Source organism: Notechis scutatus, chromosome 1, assembly GCF_049901735.1.
Source record: "Notechis scutatus isolate UNSWTSFEM ecotype Mainland chromosome 1, rNotScu1.2, whole genome shotgun sequence".
In the NCBI taxonomy this organism is placed as follows: domain Eukaryota; kingdom Metazoa; phylum Chordata; class Lepidosauria; order Squamata; family Elapidae; genus Notechis; species Notechis scutatus.
The window spans coordinates 212704632-212727143 of record NC_142009.1 but is presented as its reverse complement, the minus strand read 5'-3'; the positions used below and the strand labels follow the sequence as shown (position 1 = coordinate 212727143).

The 22512-nt window shown below is 33.9% G+C and overlaps 1 protein-coding gene across 1 annotated transcript in view; it reads right to left on the bottom strand.

Annotated features, from left to right (window-relative positions):
• Positions 1-22512, bottom strand: part of DPP10 (dipeptidyl peptidase like 10) — a 234574-nt gene that overhangs the window by 108850 nt on the left and 103212 nt on the right. Inside the window, exons 4-5 of the mRNA XM_087950143.1 lie at positions 9384-9478; positions 2607-2681 (exon numbers count right to left, since the gene is read on the bottom strand). Of these exons, the coding sequence (XP_087806269.1) occupies positions 2607-2681; positions 9384-9478 (170 nt within the window). The remainder of the gene's footprint in view (positions 1-2606; positions 2682-9383; positions 9479-22512) is intronic.

Sequence of the window (22512 nt, the reverse complement as noted above, 5' to 3'; positions counted from 1 at the left end):
GTTTCACTTATCCATAACAGTGAAATTAAACAACTCAAACAGGTATATAAACCCTGTTACTAGATAGAATTACCTTCCTTGTTCCATTCTCAGAGTAATCTGTTCCATTCTCAATTCAATTATGAAACTGAACTTCCAAACCAGACTAAATTAAACATCCTGTTTCAGAGCATGTCTATTTCTGGAAGATTCTGAACTACTTTCATTTTCAGTTTGGAAAATAAATTTCTATAAAATTACTCCTGACACTTCTAGATCATTATGATCTAGAAGGGGAATATAATATTTTGGAGTTCTCTAAAACATTCCATTACTGGGAAGTTCCATTTAAAAAATAAATAAATAAATATCCTGTACTTTGTAAGTAATTCAATCAATAAATCAATCAACCAACCAATAAAAATGCATGGTTGAGTGAGGGGCAAGCTATGCAATATATTGTTTTGTTGGACTTTCCTATATGTTTTTCCTTTTCTTTAAAAGGAAGGAAAGCATAAATTGGACTGAACAGAGGTACAATGGAATTGATGGAATGGGAGAAGGATACACATCAGTTAACAAAAAGTGTCCATGAACATTTTCCCATTTTCTGAAAGAATTCAAGTTTGAGAAAATAAAAGAAGGAATAGACAAAACTTAAGCATACACAGGAGAACTGATCATATGTACAATAAATGGAATGGGATAACTGTCCAAGTGCCCTCAGGACTGAAATGCAGTACATAATTTAATAAATAGTAATAAAGTTAGCTGGCTGAAGGCAGTGGCACACAAAGAGGATTTATATCATATGGAATTGCTAGAACTTTTAAGAGAAATATTTCACAATGAGAACTTCTATTGCAAGCCCTAGCCATCTACCCTGAAAGTTGATTTTTTGACTGTAATTATAGCAGCTAGATCTATTCAGAACTCTTCAAAAACTAAGAATTGTAGTTATAGTTTCAAGTACATTAATTGTTTATTAACACATCATGTAAGTAACTAATTATGTATTTAAAATTATCTAAGAATATCAGACACGAAGCAGACATATCTGTGAAAACAATATTGAAAATGTATATATATCTTTTTTCAGGAGAAAAAAAATTCTGAAAGAAGGAAGCAACAAAATCACTTCTGCATTATTGTCTAGGAAACCCAGTCATCATAAAGAGAGCTCATCTTCTTTGTTAAAACCTAGATGATCCAATCTCATGTCTTCTGAATTCTTTTCCTGTTTTTGTGACAATCAAAATATCTTGGATATATAAAAACTCTACACCATTCTAAAACTTTTTCAGAAACTGGTGAAAGAGAAGATAATTAAGAAGACAACTGAAAAATCATGTCAGCTTTTTGCTCTGCTTTTCTTCTCCTCAGTAATAGTAACAATGTAATGTAATCTTGCACAATCCACTAGCATAGCGGTCTCCAACTTTGGCAACTTTAAGACTTGTGGACTTCAACTCCCAGAATTCTCCAGCCAGGGAATTGAAGTCCACAAGTCTTAAAGTTGCCAAGGTTGGAGATCACTGAACTAGCATGTGATTGTGGAAGAATGAGAATGATTGTAAAACAGTCATGGCACTCAGCAGACATGAAATTGCAATGCAAATTCTATGGCATGTGCATTGTGCAATGCATTTTAGGTTCCATGCTATTTTCATTAATATTCTCAGTATTCAACCTAATAGAATTTTATTAAAAAGTTATTTTAAATTTAATTTGTAATAATATACTATTTTAAAGCAAAATGGACTTGTTCTTGTTCTAAGCACATCACATTACTGATTTGCTTATGTATGCATGAAAATCTGTTCCAAGAAAGTAGCTTGAATGATCATTCCAAAACAAACAAGCTGTTCTTGGTTTTTTTTAAAGAACCCTAAACATTTATAATACTTTGTAGCAATTGATGAATTCAGAAAATCAGAAAATCACTATCATCACCACCATCATCACCACCACCACCACCACTAATCACCATCATTTCTGTCAGAATCAAACAGATGTAAAATTGGAAATCTGCAATTAGTACTTGTCTTAAAATAGGAGGCCAAACTACTAAAGGATCCTTTATCAGCTCAAGGCCAAATCCTAAGAGTGGTAATTTTGTAATATTTTATCCTATATCATTTACTTTATATAATTAAATTATTTTATTTAAGCTTTTATTTTGTCAAGTACAGAACAAATGTCATGGTCTTTTCTCCACAGAGTCAAATCACTGGGTGGGTTCAGTTTCAGTCAAGAGTCTCTCATAGCATAAAAAAAAGATTCAGTTATAATCTTCCTGATCTGATATACCCAGTTCTCATTTACCTTTTATTTTTAAAGTAAGTTTCTTGATTGCTGATCTTTAAAGTTACATTGTTGTAAAGACATCCATTATCCTTAAACAGTTAAGAATAATGATTCTACCAGTCTTATATGCATACCCTTTGTTAAAATACTATTCAAATCCAATTTAATCAAAAAATAATTGTAAATACAGTTCTGATTCCAACTCATTAAGAGTATTCTGTGTTAAAACATATTTCTTTCAGATTCCAGGCTATTTCATGACAACATTGTTCAGATAATTAATAGATATTTTAGTACTTAATATTTCAATGTGTGCTTACCTGTTTAATGTCATAAGCAAGGAGAACATATCTTAAATCTGGAGATACTGAATATCTGGATGCTTTGAAAGTTACCTATGGGGATATAAGTGAATAAGATTGTTTAAAGGACTGATATGGTCTTGTGGCTGATGTAATGACTCTAGGAGGCTTACAACAATCCATAAAAACATGGTGAAAAACAAAAGTACCCTTTCAAGCAAACTCTAGACAAAACATCCTCATAGCTCATCCCCAACCTAGCCCAATACTTGGGGGGGGGGAGGACCAGTCTTCACAAGCCTCCAGAAGGCTAAAAGAGTAAGGATTTCTCAGATATCAGGTGGGACTTTGTACCAAAGGGCTGCGAAAGTCATTGAGTTCTCATTAAGTGGCAACATTTAAGATCAGGGATCTGGAGTAAATCCATTCTATCTAACTTAATAGGATGACATAAGTCCTCAGGGAGAGTTGATCCTGCAAATAACCTATCCTGTCTCACATGGTTGATTATGGAAGGCACAAGACATTCAAGATACCAGGGTTATGCAAAACATTCAAGAGGAATTTATCATAAAGTTTGTTAATGCAAAAAAACAACAACCCCACCTTTTTTTTTTTTTTGCAATGTTAAAGCAGGCACATCTTATAGAACACTGCCCTCAAAGGCTTGTGTATATCTGTGCATGTATACAAGATCTGATGCTTTTTGAAAAATGATGAAAACAACACTGCAACCTTTACTGCTTTAGTTTATGCATCTTGTGATATACGCACAAAGAGAACTGAGCTGCTATTGTAATGCTGGGAGGTTTTTTCCCAGTCATTTGCTCCTCCTCCATGATCTCTTCCTGCAAGTACTACAAACATTTGGGCTTGCTGTCTGCTTGGACGAGGAGTGCTAATATTCTTTGTAAAATATTCATTTTAACTCATTTCATGCTTCACAGATAAATACGTTTAATGTTTAAGGACAATAGTAAAACTGAAGTTTAAAATATTTGGAACATTTCAAAGCAATTGGTGCTATAACTTATTGATTTATTGTTCAAAAGAAAAGAAAAAATGATGAAAATCCTGGTAACCACATAAAATCATTAAAATGACCTTTAAATTTAAGTCTAAAGGAATTTTCAGGTTTTATGTAAATATGGATCTAAATAATTATGGATAAATTTGTAACCTGTGGCAGAACTCGAAACAGCTCAGTTATTTATGGAAGTCTTGTCTGTCTTTGCCATAAGCAAATTACTGTTCTGACCTAGGCTTCCCCCAACAACATGAAGCTGAGTCCTGGTCCTGATAACCCCCTTCTTCCCCCCAAGCAGATACCTATTAAGCAAACAACATTCTGACCCATTCTTGGCTCTTAAAATAATCTACTCCTTCTTTCTATACATACCCCCTCTTTTATTTAGGTCTCTGAATTGAGTAATTTTTCCCCCAGATCATATTAATTCCAAATGGTGCACAATGTATCCCCAAACCTACCTCTGACTCTTTGATTATTATCACCCAATAAAGCATTAATAGACAATTTTTACTAATCTATAAATTCTTCCTTTCATACACAGAAACAATAATTGACATCTCTCATTCATAGCTAAATCTTACCTTCTATGTGCAGTAATACAAATATTTTTTTAAAAAACTTGCTTAATATAAAACAGACAAATAATTTCTGACCCTATTAAATACAATTGCAAGGCCTGTAGAGCTGCCACTAATGTGAAGTAAGAAACATTAATTTTGTAATTTCCAAGTTTTTTATTTCCAACTTTTGGTACATATATCTGTGTATAAAAATGACATGATACCATGCATGGTAATAAAGATAAACCAATTATCCTTACAAAGTATATGCAACTGCTTTTCCAAATAAAAATATGCATTATAACAGTTTAATCAAGGAACCATCAAGAACATTCCCGCCATTACTTACAGGGCAAGCCAGTAGTACATAAAAAGACCAAACTCCCCTCCCTACTGGCACTGATGAGATTACCTAGATAAGTAATGAAATTTCAACAAGAAAAGAACCAAGCTCAGAGAGCATCAAGGATCCACAATGATAAATGTTACAACTGTTTCATTGTACCACTGTATTATTATGTTTAATATGTAACATATTTTAATTGATATAAGTTCCTCTGGTATTTGTATAAATAGAAAATCAGAATATGAATTTAATAGCAAAAAAGTATATAAATATGTACAATACAACACATTATTCATGTATCAGCTAATACATCATGTAGTGGTTAAAAGACAAAATATATAGGAGCTGTAACTTGAATTTCATTATGAATCTCCTGAATACTATTCCAGTTGTCTTCTGAAATATTCACACCTGATTTTTTCATTAGATCAGATAAGGAAGAACTATTGAAATTTAATGCCCAGGCCCACTTTAAATGAATTGTAAATTTGTCCCGTTTTCTTTAAGCTCAGTATGGAGAAGTCAATAGAAAATAATAAGAATGACATTAATTTGATGTCTTGTAACCCTTTCCTGGACTAAAGAAATAATTTTAATAAAACCAGACTCTATATTACATGAAGTTTTGGATGCATATTATATATTATATATACAGGCGAAACTCAAAAAATTAGAATATTGTGCAAAAGTTCATTTATTTCAGTAATGCAACTTAAAAGGTGAAACTAATATATGAGATAGACTCATTCCATACAAAGCAAGATAGTTCAAGCTGTGATGTGTCATAATTGAGATGATTATGGCTTACAGCTCATGAAAACCCCAAATCCACAATCTCAGAAAATTAGAATATTGTGAAAAGGTTCAATATTCTAGACTCAAAGTGTCCCACTCTAATCAGCTAATTAAGCCATAACACCTGCAAAGTATTCCTGAGCCTTTAAATGGCCTCTCAGTCTGGTTCAGTAGGAATCATAATCATGGGAAAGACTGCTGACCTGACAGTTGTGCAGAAAACCATCATTGACACCCTCCATAAAAAGGGAAAGCCTCAAAAGGCAATTACAAAAGAAGTTGGATGTTCCCAAAGTGCTGTATCAAAGCACATTAATAGAAAGTTCTGTGGAAGGGAAAAGTGTGGGCAAAAAAGGTGCACAAGGAGCAGGGATGACCGCAGCCTGGAGAGGATTGTCAGGAAAAGGCCATTCAAAAGTGTTGGGGTGTTGGTCCACTGTGCTTCATTAAGTCCAGGATCAACGCATACGTCTACCAGGAGATTTTTGGAGCACTTCATGCTTCCTTCTGCAGACAAGCATTATGGGGATGCTGACTTCATTTTCCAGCAGGACTTGGCACCTGCCCACACTGCCAAAAGCACCAAAACCTGGTTCAATGACCATGGGATTAGTGTGTTTGATTGGCCAGCAAACTCGCCTGACCTGAACCCCATAGAGAATCTATGGGGCATTGCCAAGAGAAAGATGAGAGACATGAGACCGAACAATGCAGAAGAGCTGAAGGCCACTATTGAAGCATCCTGGTCTTCCATAACACCTCAGCAGTGCCACAGGCTGATAGCTTCCATGCCACGCCGCATTGATGCAGTAATTGCTGCAAAAGGGGCCCAAACCAAGTACTGAGTACAGATGCATGCTTATACTTTTCAGAGGTCTGATATTGTTCTATGTACAATCCTTGTTTTATTGATTACGTGTAATATTCTAATTTTCTCAGATTGTGGATTTGGGGTTTTCATGAGCTGTCAGCCATAAACATCACAATTATGACAAATCATGGCTTGAACTATCTTGCTTTGCATGTAATGAGTCTATCTCATATATTAGTTTCACCTTTTAAGTTGCATTACTGAAATAAATGAACTTTTGCACGATATTCTAATTTTTCGAGTTTCACCTGTATATTATGTATGAAAGATCAAGGATTTGACATCTTAAGAAAGCAGGTTTCACCTGCATCAACAGTGTTTCATTTAATAACTAAAAAAGGCAAATATACATCCGAGCTACCTTACCAAATTTGTTTCAATTATGTTCAGAATTTTAAAAGTATAAAATTAAAAGAAATGAATAAATTAAATTATGGGTAGTCCTTGACCTACTACCACAAATGGAACTGGAGTTTCTGCCACAAGTTGTTGTGATCATAATTTAAGACAGACCCAATTTTATGACAATTTTTACAGTGGTTGATAAATGAGTCATGTGGTCATTAGGAAAACCCTACTTCCCCAATGGGATATCAGCAAAAAAAAAAGTCACACTTACATCCCACTAGACATTGAAACTGGTCGTAATGCAAGCAGGTTGCCAAGCTCTTAAACTGCAATGCCATCACAGTGGGGTCTTAATTGCAAATCTTATTTCTTCACTTTTAAATCACTTTTTTAAAGAAGCTGTGAATTATCATTAAAAAAATAGTTGTAAGTCAAGGACTACAACTGAGCCAAGGTAGTGCAGTGATTAGAGTGCAGTACTGCAGGCTATTTATGCTGACTGCCAGCTGCCTGCAATTTGGCATTTCAAATCTCAAGCTCAAGGTTGACTCAGCCTTTCATCCTTCCGAGGTGGGTAAAATGAGGACCAAATTGTTGGGGGCTGACTCTGTAAACCTCTTAGAGAGGGCTGTAAAGCACTGTAAAGCAGTATATAAGTCTAAGTGCTGTTGTTATTGCTACCGATAATATTATCAATCCAACTGAACTTCAGTGAGGTCTAGATTTAATTCAGTTTAAAAACTTTCACAAATTAAATAATGAGACATATGAAATATCAGATAATCAGAACTGGTAGTAATAAAATTTGGGATCTTAACCAAAGAACAATTTAAATATTAGGAAAAACACAAATATCAATTAACAAATTGCTCTGATTTTATAGTGCTAATATTGCTCTGCTTTTCTAAATAACATCTACTAAAATTAAATAAAACAAAAACTAAGAGAACTATATGTTAACATAATACTGCATATGATGTAGTTTTATCTACCATTATTTTTGAAATCATTTTGCAGTAATGCAGAATTCTCTGGAATATCTCAGATGTTATCATAATGTTTTGAATACAGAAACTGCCCAATCCGAGAAAGTTCCATGGGATTAACTCTGTATCTCCTCTTTGGAACTGAATTGAAGCATGGAAGACAGGATAATTATACAGTGAAAGAAGGGCAATCACATAAATACAGGGACACAAGGCTACGTATAAGAATGTTGCATTCTACCCATAACAATTTTTCTAAATTCCTTTTCTAATTTGAAGACGATGTCAAACCTAATTCCATAAAATTGAAAGAGCTGGAAAATAAAAATGCAGGATGATTTTTCTGGACAGTATTAATGAAATCTGCTTCTGGCAGGAAATATCCTGGGTAAATATGTTTCCTTCTTTTATAATTATATTGTTTTGTAATTTGTTTTTCTATTTTCAATTTTTAACATGATGCTTTATGGCCCACCAGAGAATAGCATAAAATATTAGTTTAAAAGTGTAAAATAATATTTTCTTATCATTCTGAAAATGCAAAAACAACCAACAAAAAATAGTTGGCAGTTTAGCTTTGTAAACCATACTGATGCATTAAGAAGCTATTACATGCTTCACAGTGTTTTACATCTCTCTCTAAGTGTTTTACAGTGTCAGCATATTGCCTCCAAACAATCTGGTCCTCAGTCCTCAGTTTACCGATCTCGGAAGGATGGAAGGCTGAGCCAACCTTGAGCCAGTCAGGATTGAACTCTTGGCAGTGAGCTGAATTAGCCTACAAAGCTGCATTCTAACCACTGTGCCACCATGGCTCCTATATATTATATATAACTGTAAAATGAATAGCAATAAATGTTGTTTTGGAAAAAAAACAGCTCTCATGATTGAGATTTAATTCTCGAATTGACAGTGACAAATGGACAATAATAACACACTAACAAAGCAGATCTTTTTCATTTTCCACCTTTAATTTTCTTTCACAGATTCCAATGACACAATTTTCTTTAAATCTTAATGAATAAACTTAAGTAGCATTATACTGAACATAAATTAATTCTATACTTACTGATTTTCAAATAGTTACGACCACAACTTTATTTCACTAATTCCAGGTTAAATCTTTCAACAATTACAATTCATAGAACTGAAGTGAGTGATAGAAAAGAAGCAGGCACTGTCCACTGTAGAAGGACAGATAGACAAATATAAGGAGTCTGGTAGCTCCTTTCCAACCAACAATGTTATTAGAATGCATACCTGATGTTATGACTTGCAGCAACATGAACTGCAGCTCATTAAATGTATACCTTTTAATAACATTTGTTTGCTAGAAAAGATTCTATCTGGCTACCTTTAGGGAAGAATCAGCTTGACTTCTACTGAACAGATTTTATAAATGTTGAAGCTTTTATTTGCTAAAATTTACAAGTACAATCATAACTGATGAAGATTATATTTTTATATGACACCCTTATTTGTTCTTTTTAAAATTTACTTTAAACAACAGTTCTTACCAAAAAAATAGAATAATAAATAGATATAATTCAATAGAAAAGTGGCATCGATAATTACATGACATAAACATTGTTTATCCAGTAACCCACATGTTATAAATAATTACTTGATTTTTCCATAATGAGGGCATGTATCTGTACTACCAATCAATATCAATCAGTCTTGCTGGTCTCATGGTTTCTTGCTTAACTGTTACTCCATAAAGCAGGCAAGAACATGCCACTGTAACATGCCACATTCAAAATTATACATGAGATAGATTTGAAATATCTCTTGCATATAGATTCAGGGGGAAAAATAGCAACGTAATTTCTTATTAAAAATAAAGAAGTAACACTTACAAAAGTTGCATTTTCCAGCAATAATGTAGTTGTGTTTGTTTCTACATTCAGTTTAATAACATGTCCATTCCTGTTTTTATATACCACTTCTGTATCTGTTAATAGAAAATGCATTAAGAATTAGGAAATGCAAATATTCTGTGCAATAGCTTCTTAGTTAATAGACTTTTTCAATAAAAAAGACATCATTGACCATCCAATATATTAAAATGTGATTAGGTGAGATAATGACTTCATCAGTGTTATCTGTTTTTGTTAATTTGTTCAAGATAAGTGCCCCTGGTCTTTCTGACTTACTAATGGAGATAGTCTTTCACCTTAATATTATTATACCTTCTCCCCTGTATAAAACAAGGTCAACTGACTTTTTAAAAAAGAAGACTTAAGCTGTTTGACTTTAACCCCAAATCGTATCTCTCACTCCCCCCGGTCTTTTTTTTTTTTTTTTGCACTGTTTTTCATTGCTGCTAAATAAGAATACAGGATGCTTAATACATTAGATTTTTTTACACTTAGAAACAAACAAACAAAACTTTGTAGGAATGGTTAACTGCTTCATTATTCTACTGCTCTGATGTTTTGTAATTCTCCCACCTATTGAAAGTAATTTTAAACATTTCAAAACACTTTACTGAAATAAGCTTCGATTGCACATAAACCTTATATTAACCATGCAATGGCTGTACAAAAAGGAAGAAATTTGTGAATATTGCACCATGATGTAACAGTATTGTGAAGAACATGTAATATTAATAAATTCGAACTGTTATGCTACACGTTCTTCATTCCTTTCATGTCACCTTTCAGATTCTGCACTAACTAGACTAATTTTCTAATTAGGCAGAGCTTCTTTGCTATTTTATGTAATGAAGAAAAAAACCCATCATTATAGTCCTTTAAAAACTAGAAATGTTATTTATTGGATTAAGACTAAAGATGGCACAGTGTCCTCCAGCCATCAGGATATTTTTTATATCCTCAAGTCCTTTCATTTTAATTTATGTTACTCAAATGTAGCTGACACCAGGAGAGTTAATTCTGTTTCTGATCCATAATAAATTAAAAACTATTTTATTCACATCAGGATTTAATAATTTTAAATATGGCTCATAAGAAATATTGGAAAGCATGAAAGAACATTAAAAATGGAAAAGCACGTTATATAGATGGATAGCCAGTAAATAATACAAGCACTTCAAAAATGGATGAACAGGAATCAACCCTGGTGACCTACAATACTTCTGGCATGTTTGCCTTCCTGCATCAGAGAAGTCTAACATACATTCTTGCAACAGCTATAGTGGCAGCCCTTGAAGAAAAAGTTGTATTGAGGGGCAGCAAGCAACTGCTTCAACTGATCAGAAATGATACAGATTTATCAGTTCAAAGAAAGGAAATCATACAACAGAAACTGACAGTGAAAGCAACTTTCAATAAGGAAGACACTCCACCAAACAAATACAGCAGAAAAAGATAGCAAGATAGAAAGAAAATTGTATCATCTTCTACTTTATTGGAATTCAGAAAGAGTTGTCAGGCTCTCATATGAAATAGCAAATAGGGGAAATGAGATGGAACAGGAAACAGGATCATGGACATGGCAGAGTAACTTCTAAGACAAGCCCATTGATTATTTCTTCTTGCTAATGCATGAGAGAGAGAAAAGACAAAATACTGCAAAACAGTGGCTATTATTATATTATAGGTTGTAGTATCACAGATTCTGAAAGAAATTCAAGCCCTGGGGAGTCAAGTGGTAAAGAGAACTGAATAATCTTGCAAGTGAATAACTGACTACACAAATATTGTCAAACAAAGTAAATACCTGTATCTTAAGAAACATAAATGGATCGTGTGAGTAACTTGATGGGATACTTAGAATGGTATTTTGGTTTGTGAGGCAGTTACTAATAATCTTAAATTCCATAATGTGTGATGTAATCTATGGAGTAAAATTGGGTTTGGTGAAAAAAGAGTACAGACATACAGTAGCTATCCAGGAAGAATATTTACTAAATATATGAAAAATTATAGAGATTTGTTAAAACTTGTAAATGTTTATACTGTACAACTGTGGGAAGTAGTGTATGTTCATTGAAAAAGAATGTTTGTGAAAAGAAGCAAAAATTGTTAAACATGCTTTTATTGTTTGTTACCCATATATAAGAGATATATGTTTGCATGTGTTGGGCATGCATGTTTGTGAATTATAGGAATTATAAGAAATATAACAGGAAATTACATGCAGTAGAAAGATACTTGCTGAGCGATAATGAATATGGATAGCATACAAATGAAAAGTATTTAGTTGGATGGAATTTATGAGATAATCAAAAAGAGAGACATAAGAAGTTTTAAAAATAAAAGGCAGCATTTAATGGGTGTGTTGGAAGCAATGAGCATTTGCAAGGATAACAAGATATTAAAAGGTACGATATTAGATCAAGTGCAAACTTGATCATCATCATTGATCATTAGATCATCGGTCCCCAACCTTTCTGGCTCCATTGCCTGGCAGCGGGGGGTGGGTGGGTATGGTTTTGCATGTGTGTTCCCACCACTTGAGCAAATGGAGTTTTGTGTGCTTGCCCACCATTTGCATGGCCTGGTTCCCAATGGACCATGCACCAGTACCGGTCCATAGACCAGAGGTTGGAGTCTCCTGGTATAGATCAATGTAAAACCATCAATAACAATTCACAGTGGTAAGATAAGGCAAGAAAGAGAGAGAGACAGTAACCTCTGATACATAAGTAAATAAAGTTTTTAGAGCTGTCTTTATGGGTTTGGAAAAGAAATATACTGTTTTGACACTTGCCTGAATCATTCTAAATCCTTTGGGGTTATGAGGGGGAATTTTTAGATGGGAGAGACTTCCTTCACTGACTAGAAACTAGTTAAGCACATGTAATACATGGACATGCTGCCTACATCAATGAAGGCTAGTTTAGGGAAAACTTAATCTTGTCAGGTGGGCTTCACTTGTTCTTCAGTTGAATCCCCAAGTACATTTGCATACAGTAATAAATTTCATTTGCATACATTAATAAAGTTGGTTTTTTTGTAAATGAACCCTTTCTTATTTAAGATGGAAAAACACTGAATATTTTGATTCCGCTCTGGAAAAAAATACACATATCAAACAAGCAAAGCCTAGATTGTATGTATGTATGTATGTATGTATGTATGTATGTATGTATGTATGTATGTATGTGGATCTTTGGTTATTCGGGTTTTCTCCCACGTAAAATTGGAAGTATCTAGGCGACGTTTCGATGAAGACTCATTCATCATCTTCAGGCTTGTGTCTTCGGCTTTGTGCTTCTCGGAGTAATGTGAGCTTGCAGCTGCTTCTTCCTTTTAACTGCTAGTGAGGGTGTGACTTGATTGGGTGGGGGCTTGGCTGTGTTCTGATTGGTTGGGGGTGTGTTCTCATTGGTTGGGGGTTTGGCTGTGTTCTGATTGGTTGGGGATGTGTTTTGTTCAGGTGGGGGCTTGGTTGTGCTCAGGTTAGTCTTAGTTGCTGGGGGATTTGAGCTGGTGAGCTGTGATCCTGCTGTTTGGCTTCGCGTTCGTGGTCATGCCACATCTTCATGGTGGGCATCAGTTCGCTTCATGTATGGGTCGGAAGGGTTTGAAGCAGGTAGTGATGCAGCTGTGGTACGGCTTCTGGTCCATGGTTGTGTCTCATCTTCTGTGTGGGTGTGAGTCTGCTTTCTACATGGAAGTGTGTTGGTAGCATCTTGTGTGGACCTTGTGCATGTGGGTCTGGTGTCATTCTTCATGTTAGGTACTCGTTTGTTCATGAGGGTGGGTTTCCAAATGGCTTCCAAATGGAAGAAGCAGCTGCAAGCTCACATTACTCCGAGAAGCACAAAGCCAAAGACACAAGCCTGAAGATGATGAATGAGACTTCATCGAAACATCGCCTAGATACTTCCAATTTTACACGGGAGAAAACCCGAATAACCAAAGATCCACATACAAATACCCTCAAAAACCTCAGAAAACATATATATGTATATGTATATGTATATGTATATGTATATGTATACATATGTTGTATATATGTATGGTATTCAGCTTTGTTCAGGTATTTTCCCACATCATTATAGTTGTGCTTTTAAAGTTCACAACATCGACCATCAAGCTGTCAGCTGCCTTCTGGAAGTGGCAAATTTGTGTTAACATGTGGAGGTGCTTAAGAGAATCAAATTAAGTGGATAGGCACACATTGCTATATCCCCCAAAATGTTATTGTATTTGATTGAGGAGATGGCATTCTTCCTTTCTCTGCATATCCCTTTTCTTCACTAAAATTAACTACCTTCATCTCTAATCTCTTATTCAAGCAGAACCATCTCCTACTATTCTAAATGCATTTTTTCTGACTTAATATCACCAGAAACTAATAGAAGGTTTGGATTAGCAGCAGCAGGAATTGCCTATCATCACTCATGGAGAGCAATCAGCTCCACCAAGATGATGAAATATTTCCACAAGAGAACTATGCTATGCTATTAAATCATCATCAGGATATTAAGATATATGTCAAGAACCATTTTGAGTGGCACAGTTTTGCTTCTATTTCTACCAGGCTTTCCCAGTCACAAAGGGATTTTGGACACTCTTTATCATCTCTAGACAAGAGATGACTGAAAACAATAGAATGACATTATTTCCTATTGGAGGGCTGTGTGGTAAAACCATCAGTATGTTTCCTCAAGATTATTGCAGCAGTATTGGGAAAATAAAATAACAAAATAAATAAAAACTAATTCTATATTCTTCCTTTCTAATCTACATATTTCATCAACCATAAGGCAATGAAATGTGCACTAGGATTTTTAGAGCAACGTAAGAAAATGCAATATTTATTTAGTTTTAATTATTAAATTTATATGTCACCCATTTTCTATCCAGAATATTGATTCTGAAATTCTGGCTTGGGATAATACACAGTAATGACAATTTTCATTTTTTTTTTTTAAAAAAAAGAGTGAAATAATAGATATTCTATTTTAAGTGTTGAATTTAAACAACACACCATCTATATACAAATACAAGCAAATGCATAAGCAAATAGATTGTTGCTTATAGTATTCCCAATTTGTAAGTAAAATGAAATATGAATAAATACAATACATTGTTACCTAATTAGTCACTGACATTTGTAATTTAGAAATTGAAATAACAATGTGTCACCTTTAAAAAAATAGAGCAACAAAAGACTAAAGATCACTAGACAGGTGGGGAGAAAGAGAATATGCAAATATGCACATTTTACAGAGAGAGAATTTCCCTGAAGATGGGCTCCAGCATGAGTCCGAAATTTCAGAAGACCAAACCTCTGGTCCCAGTGACCAACCTAGATCGGATCCTGCGATATGCAAATATATATCTTCCTTTTTTAAATAAAATAAAATAAAATGAATACATGCTTATAATTCTGGAAAGTAGCCAAAAGAAATGAATGTGATCTATAGGCTAAATATGAATATGTATTTGGTACAGTAATTTACCATAGCAGATGGTAGAAATGTTAAAATTTTGATAGGTATGTTAAAGTGTTACTGAAAATGTATTCTTCACACCTGTAATTACTTAATGGAACTTTACAAAAGAAGAGGTATTGGAATCTGACTTACAAACTCATCAGACAAGATAAAATAACAAAAAAGGATAATGAAATATTATAAATAGCTTGACAAATTGTTTCATATTACTGTATTAAACTCTGAAACTTCTTGAAATTTTATCTACTTGAATGACTAAAAGTTAGACTTTAAGCTAAAGCATCCTTCTTTCATCATAAGTAAAAAAGACTTGTTTTGTAATTTCTTTGATTGAAGTCAATTTGAAAATAATTTTTGTAACTTTGTACAATATATTGTTTAGCAATCCCACACTCCAAATGCAAAAGTGAGACTAAATTTCCCAGTTCTGTTTTAATATTATAACTGAAATTACCTTAAATTCCTAGGGAAGATAGAAGAGCAGTCTTGTCTATATTATTAAGGTGAATCCCTGGTCTGCAACAGAGCCTATCAACTTAGCTTCTTTCTCTCTTCGGGAAATTAATAGCACATAGAAAGCACATGATAGCATGGCTGAGTAACTTTGGATTAATCAGTCTCTCACAGTCTAATCCACCTCACTGTGTTGTTGTGTGGAAAACACAAACAGTAAAGAGTATGAAGTATGATCACTACCTTGAGTTATTTTTTTATTTTTTTTATTAAACTTGCATACCACCCATCTCATTATCCAAGCAACTATGGGAGGTTTATAGTACCCATTTCTAGCCTTATAATACAATTTAAAATGTTATTTATATAAAAAAGAGTTATTTATAAAACTAAAAAGTGGGACGAAAATATCTAAAAGGACCCATTGACCCATTCTAAAGAAAGCAGGAGCTGAAATGAAAACTTGCTACACAGCAAGTCAATAGCTGTATAGCATAACAATTAAGTTGTTGAACTTAGACTGCGAAGACTCAAGTTTTACAATCTACCCTCTGCCATGGGAATTCCCTGGGCAATTTGCCAGACCTTGTTACTCTCTCTCAACTCAGTTCAGTCCAGCCAATTGCTATTATGGGGGGGAAAAAACAGAAAGGAAGCTGTACAATGTATGCCACCTTGAGCATGAAAGACACATGTAAATCTAAAGCATAGTCGTATGCACACATGCATAGTAAATAAAAATACAAGCATACATAAAATTGCTTTCAAATGAAGTCAAGACAAATTTACAGTGTATGAATTTATATATTTTAACAGTGACACATTCATATTATAAATAATTATACATTAAAAATATTTAAGTATCTATTATTATGAAATATAGTTCTGTAGCTGGAACACGTGGATTTATCACATTCAGATCTACCCATGGTACTCATATTGCAAAAGCATAGGGAAGATTTACAGTTGATCCTTATTAATATGGAAATAAATACTGGGATATATGCATATTGATATTAGAAATTTTTAAATACTATTCTTGGATACCATTATATCTCATTATTCCCAGTGTTCCAGGAATTTGAAACTTAAATGAACAAAAAATGGTATACTGCATAATTACTCAGAAGTCAGTGTCTTATGCAGTTAAATACTTCTATGAATCAAAACAAATTCCTGATTTATATCCATGTATTTTTTTCTGGTAACAATATGAATATGGTCTGACATTTCTTTTTCCCAGGATTTTAAAAAATATATCTATCTAATCTAGAATCTGCTGCTGGCCTCTAAATCAAGTACTATCTTTCATTTTTAGTTTGTTAAGATCAGCCAAGAAAAAAATAGTTGCTGTCAATTAACTATACAAGTCTAATACATTAGTCACTAAATAAATTTGCTCATACACTTCACAAAACCTAAACTCTTAGTGTGACATAGTGATTAATGTGCTGAACTAGAGACAAAGAGATGCCCTGGTTCAGGACCAGCTTCACCCTTAAATACTCAGTAAGTCTGGGGCAGTCACACTTTCTCAGCTACACCTAAATCATATTAATTTTGTGGGATCAAAGAAAAGGTGATTTCTTTTAGGAGATGCATTGTACTTTGCTGAAATCAATGTTGCTTAAATTAGGTTGAAAGCAATCTAATTTCTAAAATTAAATTAAGAATAAACTGAACATTACCTGTATAAAATATACTCAGTAAGTAATAAATTTTAGGAAGCAAAAATGATTTAGTTTTAACAAGTGAACCAGTCATGTGTCTTTTTTATTCTACCCTACCCAAGTCAAGTCTGACCCAAACCAACTTTTATAGCCCAGTTTCTACAAACATTCATCAAATAATGAAAATGATTAATCCAAATATTTTGTTATATTCTCTAATTGGTTGCAGGCTAGAACTGTATTTAAGAGTGTTATTGTCTTAGAATAGGATAAATAATATCTTTTTAATATAATCCAATTAAATCACTTACAATGAAGCATTTTCCCTGTGTTTCTTTTAATATACTACCATAATAAATGGCACTAACTGCTAAACAAGTCATACTAATATAAAAATGGCAACTATTTATTTTCCAAAGATCCTAAAATTGTGGGTATTTATGAAAGCAACAGAGGGAGGGGGGAAGAATCGAAGATGTTGGTAAAAATTATTGTACTGGAGCTCGTGTTTTGAAAAACTTTTCCCAAGAGCATTTTAAAAACAAATTCCATAGAGACAAAAGCACAAATATATACAATGGCTCTCACCACATATAAAATACTATTTTGTTGCTGACATAGGTCACTTCATCTCTTCCCAGTTCACCTTCTTTACTTCATTTGACCAGGGCACATACTACACAGTCATCACTACAAATTATTTCTATTCAGTGGTAAATTTCAATTGGAGAATCCTCTTTGACAGTCAAAATTTCAATTGCAACATAGTACTTTAAGTATAGTGAAGAGTATTCACTACAGATTTCTGTTTCACAAATAACAGCAACACCACCTGTTCTCAGAGCAACTTCTCCCCAACTGAAATGGAAGAGCAGATGCCAAAGAACATGTCAGAGCTTCTACAGTGTCAGAAGTGCCATCTGTTGGTAATTTATAACATGGGAAGCATTTCTTTTCATTCAAGATTGATATTTCTTGTGCAGAGGGGATTGTAAATAGCAACATATAAGATGAAATATAATGTCTTGTAAGCAATAACTTTGCAACCAACTTTCATTCCAAAGCAGATTGAGAAGATGCATAGAAGACTCACTGCTTCTCTCAAGGCTATTGAACTATTAGAATACCCCTGCAAAACCCATCAAGTTTACCTCTAAAACTTTGTCTATCCCACTTTAAAATAACAAAAAAATGTTTCTATTGTTGACAAATTAAGTAGTTGTTCTTAATAACAATATTTTTTTAGATTTTTCAAAATCATGCCTTTACTAGCCCAAATCGATTTTCATGTCTAAGACAGGACTAGAACTCAGTTTCTTAGTTTCTATCTAGTGCTTTAACCACTAGACCAAATTTTCTATTTTTTTTAAAAAATGACCCTTTTAATACTTGATATTAAAGTACTAAGCATTTTTTTTATTTATTTAAGAGAGACAGTTTCGTCTAGTGGTTAAAGTACTAGATAGAAACTTGTTTTCATAATTTACTAATGCTAAAGTATTAATTAATAAATTATGAAAAGAAAAAATACGAACAGATTCTTGTTACATTATCAAATATATATAGAGAGAAATCAGTGCTGATTCCCTGAAGTAGCTGGTTATATTGTATCTTCAATACCACTCAGCTTTATTAAATTTGGAGTGGCTTTGATGAAACAGCAATGTTGATTTTGCCTACCTTTGGAATCAGCTCTCAATCCGGTGAAAATTATGATGTTTCAAAAGTACATAGGTCCTCAAAAGTATGGCAGCTGTTTAGGCCTGCTAAGGCCACCAAATATTGATATTACCTAACTGATCTCTGCTTAATCTTTCCATGTCAAGGCCCATGGAAAAGTCATTTATAATAATAATATACAAAATATATAATGTACTGTACTCATGAACATAATAGTTTGTATATTATTGTGAATTAATAATACAAAAGAAAAACTAAAGTAAATACATTTACTGTATTTGTATTCAGATCTTTGGCATTTTGTTCTGAATATATTGCTATGAATAATATACTCAGCACATGAATTTTATTTGAAGGGACTTTTTATGCTGCACGAAGTAATATACATAGATATAACTATAAATGAGAAGAAAAAGAATATGGTTATGATAATAACAGTAGTTATTATAATGGACTATCAGAGTTCCAGTTTCATTTTTACAAAACAAGAGAATGAGAGAGAGAATGAATGTCTATAATAAGTGTAAAAGCAATTTATATCTAACTGTGCACCTGATGTAGAATTATAATCAAACTGTAGGACTATAACCAAGGCCAGACAAGTCTAAAAGGTATAGATTGGATTGTCAAGCCTAAAGTTTTTAAATATAACTTTATTATATGTATAGAACCGTTCACGTTTCTTTAACATTGGAATAACAATTCTGAAATTTTAATCTTCAGTTAATAATAAATAATGATGTAGCATGGAAGTCTTTCCATGATCTTCACAAATTGTGCCCATTGATTGTTTAATTTTGTGTCATCAGTCTTGAGATACTGTGAACCTCCCATGTTTGTGTGGATCCCCATAAAAAGGTAAACAAGATAAGAATTTATTTGTAACTGGTAGATTATTTTAAGAGATGAGAATATTTTGCTCCCCATTTGCCTGTGCAAGCTCACTGATATTACTGTATCAGTAAAGAATTTTTTTTTTGATATGGCATTCATCGTTCGCATTCTGAACTGCTAGAGTACTTGGAGGACTATGCATATGTTTCTTCTTAGCAGAAGATATATGAATGTCAGATTCTAAAATGAGAAAGGTTCAGGGCTCAATCCTAATGGTAACCATTTCTACTCTCTTGCAAATTCCAAATCTTGACTTTGGGTGCTTAGTTTTTTAAAAAAATAAACAATGTTTTCTTAATATTATTTCAAATTTTCAATGGCATTTAACTGCTATTCAAACTGGGTTTAGATATATAAAACTAAGAAAAGCCCAGCTGGTTAGCAATTAATGAGAAAGCAAATCATTTTTTTCTCCAAACAATTTAAAACTAAATTGTTAAGACCAAAGAAAAACAATTATATAGAAATTAAGGGACAAAGAACATCCACATCACTGGTTTCATGAGTTTCACAAATGTTTCTGAAATACACTGAATTATTTCACAATTGTTTTATACTCAAATTTTCTATTTTGTTCTTATTTTTATTCCTGAAAAAAAAATCCTGTAACGTTGTTTTTTTCCACAGCAGGAAAGAATTAAACATGTCAGATATAATTGAATGGAAGAAAAAAAACCTAATGAATATTATAAAAGTTGCTTCATTTGTACACTTATAGCATGATGTGTATGGCATCATTATGGCTTCTACCAGATGCCTATGAAATTACAACCAAGAAGTTAGCCAGCAATTTAAGAAATTAATTTGGAAAGAACAATTTGTGGGCAAAAAGCCTTAGTATAGTTTCATCAATAAAAACAATATTTGAAATGATCAAGAATGTAACTAGTCAGTCAGCCTACTGAAAAACAGAAATATTTCTTTGCAATATGCTTTTGAATCACTTTTCCTAAACATGGCTTAGTGACTGTGCAGTCTTTTTAATACAATCAATTTAAGATTATATTTATTATGTGTTGGGAAACTGCCAGTTTGGAGAAGTCAAGGAAGAATTTAGCTTGGAATCATTATGCAGCTACAACTGGCGTAAGCTAACCTTCCCCAAGATCCAGGAAATCATATCTAGTTATTCCCAGAGTAGATGAGTTGTCAGGAGAGATTCTTGTAACATACAATAGGTAGAAGATAATAAAGTTGTTTATTTTAGCTATGTATGAGTGCTCTGGTTGCTTGCACCTGACATTATGTAGGATGTATATAATATCTCTATATTTGTCCATTTCTTGTTAGGAATGATGTCCCATAGATTATGCTGTTCCTGTATTTTGTTGTATACAAGGATTCCATTTTGGCTGATAATTTTTCAAGTCAAATCAAACCTTAATGGTCTCATTTGTTCAATTCAATTAATCCTCAGCACAGTAGACAAAGATTTTGGCTATAATGTAGTAAAATAAAGGTGATAATTTCATCTATTTAACTTCCATGTTTTTTTCCCCTTCTGTTCAATCATGTTCAATTCTTGAAAACTGCCTTCAAAAGTACTTGGTTTTCGTGGCAAGGTTTTTCTAAAGTAGTTTGCTGTTCTCTCCTACCTATGGCTGAGAGAAAGTGACTAGCCCAAGGTCACTTAGCTGGCTTTGTGCCTAAGGCAGAGCTAGAACTCACAGTGTCCTGGTTTCTAGCCTAATGCTTTTACCACTGTACCAAACTGGCCGTCATGCTTTGACTGATATAAGTATATTACTATCCTTCAGTTCAATTTGCAGTTCATATTATGAAGCTAAAATTGGATATCATAATGTATGATGTTCTTCAGGGCATACTTACAACAAAATCTGGTTTTTCTGTCTTGATTTCAGAAATCTTTATGTGTGTGAGTGTGTGTGTGTGTGTGTGTGTGTGTGTGTGTGTGTGTGTGTGTGTGATGACCTGGGGTGAGGCACAAAGACAATACAGTCAGATCAGCAAGAAGAGTCCCTTTAATATCTCCAACTTTGCCCCCAATGTCCAGGTTACTTTGGGCTGGAGACAAAACTCTCCCAAGAACAGTCTTTAAGTGGAGGAAATTCAGTCTGAAAACAAAGTACATACAAACTGTAAATAAAAATCCACACAAACCATGCTGCAGTAATTAACGTGACAGGGCAAGAGAAGGAATTGCAGACTTGAAAGCCCAGCAAACACACACAGTTGGGAAGATGCCAGGAACCCAGATAAGCCTTGAGCGATAACAGATAATTCACAATTTGCTCCTCAACAACTTGTTGTGCACAGCTTCCTTTTAAACACTGTGTTCCCAGCTGCAGCTAATGAAGGGAATCAGGGTCCTTTCCTCCACCATAAGCCACACAACTCATGTTGCTCCCTTCTCTATTCCTCCTGCATGCCCTAGGATGAAGAGGGGGTGGGCCTGGGTCTTCCTCTGAATTCCCTATCCCTCGCTCTACCTCTCCCCTGCTCAGCCCAGCTGACCCTTGCCCTTCCCAGTTTCTTCCACAGCCACACTCCCACTCCCTGTCAGCTGTCCACCCTTTGTTTTGTCCACTATATTTATTTGTTGCTTTGCTCGTGATAGGAAGCAGTCTTTGCTCTTCTTGCAGGATCTTTCTTGGTGCCTCAATGCTTGATAGGCTGGTAGCAGTTCGATATGTCTATTGATGGAGTTGTTGTTGGAGAGAGTAGAGGTAGGGGAGGATGAAACAATGGTGTCATTTGATGTCATATCACTCTTACGTCCATTCCTAGAACCCTAACTATAAAAGAACTATTATTGAAGAAGGAGTCACAAAACCCCAAATCCCCTAGCACAAACAATCCCTCCTCCTGTTGAATTTCTGCTTTAGAACCTATTTACATTTAACGGCCATACATATGAATAGTTAAAAGGTACACCTATGGAATCTCTGATCTCGG